General features: G+C 46.4%; 1 protein-coding gene across 1 annotated transcript; it reads right to left on the bottom strand.

Annotated features, from left to right (window-relative positions):
• Positions 1 to 3,168: 3,168 nt before the first annotated feature.
• On the bottom strand, positions 3,169 to 4,091 carry LOC132518457 (olfactory receptor 2M3-like). Its single transcript, XM_060146403.1, is given in 4 exon segments — positions 3,169 to 3,580; positions 3,582 to 3,747; positions 3,750 to 3,995; positions 3,998 to 4,091. Coding segments are annotated over 4 exon segments (918 nt in total).
• Between the last annotated feature and the right edge of the window lie 3,495 nt (positions 4,092 to 7,586).

The following is a 7,586-nucleotide window of genomic DNA, read 5'->3' as shown; positions in this document are numbered from 1 at the left end:
GACTCGGGGCCCCCAAACCAGTGATGGCCAAGAGGACTGAAGACTGATGGGACCTAGGAACCTCCCCAGCTCCCAAAGGACACCTGGTTATTTCTCTGGCGGAGCTTTGGGTAACCCTTGATGAGGCAGGTAGGAAATTTATTTTCTTATTTGCTACAGGGAACTCCTGCTCTGTGCTGACTGATTCCCCTGGACCCTTGTCCTCCCAATCCTGTATGATAATGGGGATTGGTGGAAAGCCCCAAACCAAGCAATTCACCTCTCCTCTCAACTGCTTGCTAGGAAATTTTACATTTGCACATCAGTTTCTTCTCATGCCTGAGTGCCCTCTCCCCTTGTTGGGAACAGACTCGCTCATTAAATTCCAGACAATAGTCCAAGTTGGAGACCCTCACAGGGAAGACACCCACCAAGAAAGACAACGACTCTTGACTGAAGGAGTCTACCCCAGTTCCAAGCCAGAGGGCATCTCCATTCCACCCTGTCTGAGTTTTTAAACTATGGGCTATTAGACTGGTTCACAGTGGCAGAACTAAAGGTCACTTTCTTCTGCGTTTCCCTGCTGCACCAAGACTCCCAATATCTCTTTGCCTTTGAGTGGACAAATCCAGACGCTGTAATACCATGAATGCCTCCACTCTGTGTGCTTATAAAATTCAAGCTGAGTGTGCCTACAGGATAGGAATGGAATGGATGGAAAAAAATTGGGCTAAAAATTGTCCAGCTACCTTTAAAAATGGGATCACATGAGGCTATAGGCAAGCCTCTTCAGATCAAAGGCCAGAGTAAGAGCCATAATTTTAAAATTTCTTAAGCCCAGGGAGGATCCCCCAAATTATAAATAGATTACCAAAATGAGAGGCCACTGGTCTGACTAAACTAACCATACCTGATAGGAATTTTTGGGGAGGGCTTCTCCCCTAAACTAAATGAGGAAAAGTAAAACATTCCAACATAGGTAAATGGGTACGTCAGTCCTTCAATATCATTGAGGTAACCATCCAATGCTTTGGAAAAAAACAAAACAAAACTTGTCCTTGTTTTACAAATCTAGTTTTTACAGGACCAGAGGTGTGACTCCAAAAATAATCCAAAGCCCTCCATTCCATTTACCACTCCCCAAACCTTCCCTATTTATCTTAAGAGGCTTGTAAGTATTAACCAAAGGGGAAACAAGGTCATCCTAGGAGGAACTTGCCTGTACCTTTGAGATGAAAATGTCCTATCTGGTCTTCTCAGGAACGCTTCTCTCTGCCATCTTTTTAAAATACAAATTTTGAAAAAGGAGGTAAATAATTTGGAACTTGTCAAGGACAAATAAAAATCTTAAGTATCTTTTCCATAAATATTAGTAAAAAGGGTTTAGCCATTTGGACAAGTGAGCTTGATTTGTTCCATCTGCCAGAAACCCAATTTTAATCCAATCTCTTTTGTAGACTGATGGGTTTCAAATGACTGTACCTGACTCATGGCTGAAATTTTGGAATGGGAACTCTGAGGCCTCTGTGTCTGTGTGTTTGTATGTATCTACGTGTGTGTCGTGGATGTATGGTATTGCCAAAAATTAATTCATAAAAGAGCTCTATTTAATTGACTTAAAGAAAATTAAGCACTTATATAATCAGAAATTAAAAAATAATCTGGCCAGAATAAGTATTGTCTCACAGTGACCTGTGATCTTATTTAACCAAGTGTTTTAAAACTTTTTGACAAACTTCACAAATAAACATTTTAATTAAAGTTCTTTTGATTTCCAGCTAACTTTGGGATAATTTAGAGGACCCCTAAAGTATCTCAAAGAGAAATATTTAACCAGGATTATTTGGTATGTTAAATTAAATGCAGTCATTCATAATTCGGGTGATTGTAACCAAGTTTCTTTATCGATTGCACTGTAATCAGATGTTTAACCATGGCTTTTAAGTCTTTTGTCATTTGTAGTTATTCTTGTACTCTGATGCTGTTACAAAAAGTGTTTCATCGGGCTTCCCTGGTGGCGCAGTGGTTGAGAGTCCGCCTGCCGATGCAGGGGACACGGGTTCATGCCCCGGTCCGGGAAGATCCCACATGCCGTGGAGCGGCTGGGCCTGTGAGCCATGGCCGCTGAGCCTGCGCATCCGGAGCCTGTGCTCCACAACGGGAGAGGCAACAACAGTGAGAGGCCAGCGTACCGCAAAAAAAAAAAAAAAAAAAAAAGAATTAATAGTCTCCCCAAATTCCCTGATTGCATGGAGTGATACCTTTGTGTCTCTGTCCCTTCTGCAGTGTTATACTGACCTACAGACTATAAAAGTGTCCTGGCTGTTTTTCTTGGAGATTTTCTACTTTGGCACTTATATGTAACATACAATTTCAAGAAGGCACAAAACTCTTTACATTGCTTAATGACATAAGATAGATTGAAACGGAGTTTGTGTTATAGTAAGTAACTAGTAATTAGTGTCAGGAAATGTTGGACTTACTTTATTGGTAGCTATGATGGTACAGAGGATAAAGTGAAGCCCAGAGAATGAAGTAACATTGTCCAAGGTCGCACAGCTCCTACATGTCAGACTCCACCTCTGATCTTGGCACCACATTTCAGTGAACAATGAGCTCTGAATTGGTTCCCACTCCTTACTCACTTTTTTTTTTTTTTTTTTTTTTTTGTGGTACGCGGGCCTCTCACCGTTGTGGCCTCTCCCGTTGCGGAGCACAGGCTCCGGACGCGCAGGCCCAGCGGCCATGGCTCACGGGCCCAACACCTCTGCGGGATGTGGGATCCTCCCGGACCGGGGCACGAACCCGCGTCCCCTGCATCGGCAGGCGGACTCCCAACCACTGCGCCACCAGGGAAGCCCTCCTTGCTGACTTTTAACATGCAATTCAGAAGAAAGACTGCCCCTAGCAATTTTGGAGAAAAGGTAACTAATGTATCTATGTATCTACCTTCATTGGACAGAAATAGGGGTGCTCAGTGGAGGAAAGATTGACTGTGAAACTGATCACTTACCATCTGTTTCCTTGACCTCTTCAATCCAAATGTTTTCAGGTTGCTCAGCTCATAGCCTCAACCCAACCAGCCAGAAGGGTCCAAAGAGTAGAGAGGAGGACCATGGGCCACAAGAGCACCTGAGCTGCAGAGGAAGGAGCAGAACAAGAGAGGAAGCCCCAGAAGGGTGGGCGTGTCTACACTCTCCATCTCCCCAGCACCCTCTTCCGGGCTCTCATTACCTCCCTGTTCCTCAGGCTATAAATGAGTGGGTTGAGCATCGGCACAAAGATGGTGTAGAAGGTGGAGATGGCTCTGTCTCCCGCTGGTGTTCCAGCAGAAGCCTTCTGCATGTAGTTAAATGTGCCTCCCCTGTAGTAAAGGCCCACCACAGCCAGGTGGGAGGAGCAAGTGGTCAGAGCCTTCTGTTTCCCCTCAGTAGAAGGCATGCTAATCACAGCCGTGAGGACCCGGGCATGGGAAGCCACAATGACCCCCAGAAGCAGCATGACCACACAGCAAGCGTAGATGAAGTCCTGGAAGAGCGAGGTGTCAGCACAAGAGAGCCTCAGCAGGGCGGGGATCTCACAGAAAAAGTGATCCGCCTGTAGAGCCGCAGTAGGGGAAGCGGAAGACCACGCCCACGTCAATCACGCTGTCGGCCACTCCAACCATCCAGGACACCAAGGTCATCAGACAACAGACCTTCCAGTTCATGAGCGTAGGGTACCGCAGGGGGTGACATACGGCCACGTACCTGTCATAGGCCATGACACTAGGAGGAAGCACTCAGCTCCTCCTACCATGACCACCAAGAAGACCTGAGCTGCGCAGCCACCCTGAGAGATGAACTTACTGCCCGAGAGGAAGTTGGCTGTCATCTTGGGTACTACCGTGTCATTCAGGGTCAGGTCCATGATAGAGAGCTGGCTGAGAAAAACGTGCATCGGGGTGTGCAGGCACCTATCGGCTTGTATGAGCAGGAAGAAGAGGATGTTGCCAGCCAGGGCGGCAGCAGAGGCCAGAGGACGAGGGAAAAAAGGAAGAAATCATATGGTGAGTAGCTGAACAGACCCAAAAGGATGAAATCCGATAGGGCGGTGTGGTTCCACACATCCATGGCCTTGGCCCTGAAGAAAAAATAGAGGAGCAAGCATAAGGACAAAGCAACTTACCTGGCATCTGTATCATACAAGGAAGATAACTGCCTCCTGCCTCTTCTACAGGGCAGTGCCCAACGCATCGTCATAGCCCCATCCTTTCCTTCTGCAGTGAATATCCATTTGCTCTCAGAGGTCCTCAGGATTTGATCTTATTTCTCTTGAAAGACCAGGGAGCAAGCCCCCAGAGGAGGAGGGTCAGAGAATGCAAGGGAGAGAGAGAAGGGGTTTTAAGTAACAGGTGACTAGCCGTAGATTTACGAAAAGGGGATATAGATTTAAGAAGATGTAGGGGAACACAATGTCACCCCAAAATGTCTCTTTGGCATGTGGATTATTTAGAGCTGAAAACAATCCAGGCACAAGAGACTAAAGAAGAAACTTTGACCTTCCCCCTAAGCACCTAAAAGAATTTAGACACAGGGCCTGTCCCAGAATAGAGCTATCACCAGAGATATCTACAAAGAACATGGACCAAGTGTGTATGTGTGTAGGGGCGGGGGGAGGGGGTGTGTGAGGTGTTGGGGGAAACTCTAGGCGGAGTCTAGAGATCAGAGTCCACTCTGTTTCCCATTGTCACTGTATGGCCCAGCAAACATTTATTTACCAAACATTTGCTTTTTCATCTCCATGTGAATTGCCTTCCTCCCCTTTGAAGTCCCAAACCACTACCCCCAAATCCTCTTTTGCCTTGAAAGCCGAAGATGGTATTTAAGATGAAGGTTTTAGGGCTTCCGTGGTGGTGCAGTGGATGAGAGTCCGCTTGACGATGCAGGGGACACGGGTTTGTGCCCCGCGGAGCGGCTGCGCCCGTGAGCCATGGCCACTGAGCCTGCGCGTCCGGAGCCTGTGCTCCGCAACTGGAGAGGCTCACATACCGCCCCCCACCAAAAAAAAAAAAAAAGACGAAGGTTTTAACCCTTTTGGTGAGTTACTCAGTTTTCCTGAGTCTCTCTCAGATATGCATGTTATTAAACCTTTGTTTGATTTTCTCCTGTGAATCTGTTTCATGTCAATCTAATTCTTAAACCAGCAAGAAGAACCTCGACAGGTATAGGAAAATTTCTTCCCCTCTGACAGGGGGAAGTGAGTATTGGGTGTGCAGAGAGAGAGAGAGAAGGAGGTGGGAAAGGGGATGACAGGTGCAAGGACCAATACAAACTGAAAAGAAAGGAAAAGACTCCTACCTCCATTTTCCTTAGCAATTACTTAAAAAAATCTGTAATTGTACGTTCCTTATCTCTCTGAAATGTATGTAAACCTTTTAAAACTAAAATAAGCTCTAACCAGATTTCTGACTCAGGAATGTCTTCCTAAGGACCTAGAATCCATCTCTTTGAAATGTAATCATCAAGGAAGATAGAGCCCTTACATCTCAGGTTCTGTAGGTCAGGACCCTAACTTCAGCAGGCACCTTGCTCCAAGTTGCAGAACTCTCTGTTGTCATAACATGTGTGAAGTTTGTATTTGTTTGGATAAAGCCAGCTACCTAACACAGGTAGTCACCCCAATTACCAGGTGAATCTAGGATGAACTCTTTGTGACAAACGGTGCTGTTAAGTCCTCTTCCTTGAGGAGTAGCTACTGTTTATCTTGAGAGCATGTTATGTAATGGGTTGTCACTGTCTACCTATACAAAAGGGTGACATTCCTTCTGTCTTTGCAATCTCTTAGCAGATTCCCTGTGATGCACATCACATGCTGATTTAATGTTTATTCAAAAATAAAACTGTTTTCTTTCTCCTACTTTTGCGGAGAGGTTTTCAGGGTAGGGAGGACATTTGTTTTTTAATTATATTTTCCCAACGCAGCAGGCACTGCAACAGAGCTAAGTGTTGTGTCAAATGCATCATGAGAACCTCAGAACTCTAGAAATGCCTCTCTGTGTGGGAAGCAGTCAGCCTTGAGGGCAGGTAAGGACATGCCAGGCATGCGGCCGCTGCTCGAAGGGACTGTCCCTACTTGTTCCCCTCCTTGTTCCATTCCATGGGAGATAAATCACCAGGGCCCAGAGATCAGAAAGAATGTAAAATGAGACAAGCAAAGCTGTCTCCCCCCTGCACATGCAGGTTATTTTTGATGCTTCTGGGTTTATGGGTTTCCTCCCAGGGAAGTTAACCTTGAGCCGAGACAGTCTGTAGATAATGTAAACCACCATCTGGCAGCCTTCCTTTTTCTAGTCTAGATAATCTGCAACTGTAGCATAATAAAATTTGCCTTGCAACCATCAGTTGTCTTGGTCCTTCTGACCCCATCCGTCGGTGCTACTTCAGTTCCTTACCCCTCCCTTCTGACCCTGGGCGGTGAGATACTCTTTCTCCAGCTGGTCCACGGCATCTCTGGACATATGTCAACCCTCCAGCCCACACTGCTACTTTGACAGTGTGGTGTATGAGGGCAGGGACTTGGACATATCTGTCTCCCTGTTGTACATCACTCACCTTGGCTGACACTAACCTGGTTAAAACCTGTGACTGTTTTAAGAATCAGTGACAATTAATATTCCAAAGAAGGAATGGCCAATACTCATTCCACAAATGGTGGGCCTCCACAGGTGTATTTTGAAGTGTGTTGCTTCTGTCTTGTGTGATGTCACAATTGCAATTCAAGAATTTCCCCTAATAGAAACTGGAAAGACTGTCAAAGAGAGACAAAAACTATTGAAAACATTTGTCATAGGAAGATAATTATGAACAGAAAAAAAAGCAAGAGTGAGATTCCTGGGGTCCTGTGCTCATGACTGAAGTCATGCTTATGTCTCAAAGATGTCTGAGAAAATGTTTTTTAAAATCCGCATATGGGGGCTTCCCTGGTGGCGCAGTGGTTGGGAGTCTGCCTGCCGATGCAGGGGGCGCCGGTTCGTGCCCCGGTCCGGGAGGATGCCGCGTGCCGCGGAGCGGCTGGGCCCGTGGGCCGTGGCCGCTGAGCCTGCGCGTCCGGAGCCTGTGCCTCGCAGCACGAGAGGCCGCAGCGGTGAGAGGCCCGCGTACCGCAAAAAAAAAAAAAAAAAAAAAAAAGATGTGCATATGCCTTGGTCCCACCCCGTGGGGGAGTGGATACTGGGTCTGGATGGGGCGTAGTCATATATGATTTTTTAAAAGCTCCCAAGGTGATTCTGATGGGATATAGGTTCACACACTGGCTTAGGACAGTGTGCATGCACAATGCCATTTTCATCTTAGCACTAGAGTCAGGATATCATGGCAGCAGACAGGGAAATCCTAGGACATAGCGAGTTACAGAGACATGCCAGCAAAGGGAGACAGAAAATAACTCAGGGAGGTAGATGCCAAGATCAGCACAGGCAGGAATGAAGCACGGCCACAGGGCACCAGAGTAATGAGGGCACACGTGTGGCAGTGACCCAACAGGTCTGTCTGCCTGCTTTGGAACTGAGTCCAGAGACTGGAGATCAAATAAACAATGATAACAATTTTGCCCAAGTAAGATTACCA

The sequence above is a fragment of the Lagenorhynchus albirostris genome, chromosome 3, assembly GCF_949774975.1.
Source record: "Lagenorhynchus albirostris chromosome 3, mLagAlb1.1, whole genome shotgun sequence".
Taxonomy (NCBI): Eukaryota; Metazoa; Chordata; class Mammalia; order Artiodactyla; family Delphinidae; genus Lagenorhynchus; species Lagenorhynchus albirostris.
Note: the sequence above shows the minus strand (reverse complement) of the source record. Positions and strands in the feature narration are given on the sequence as shown.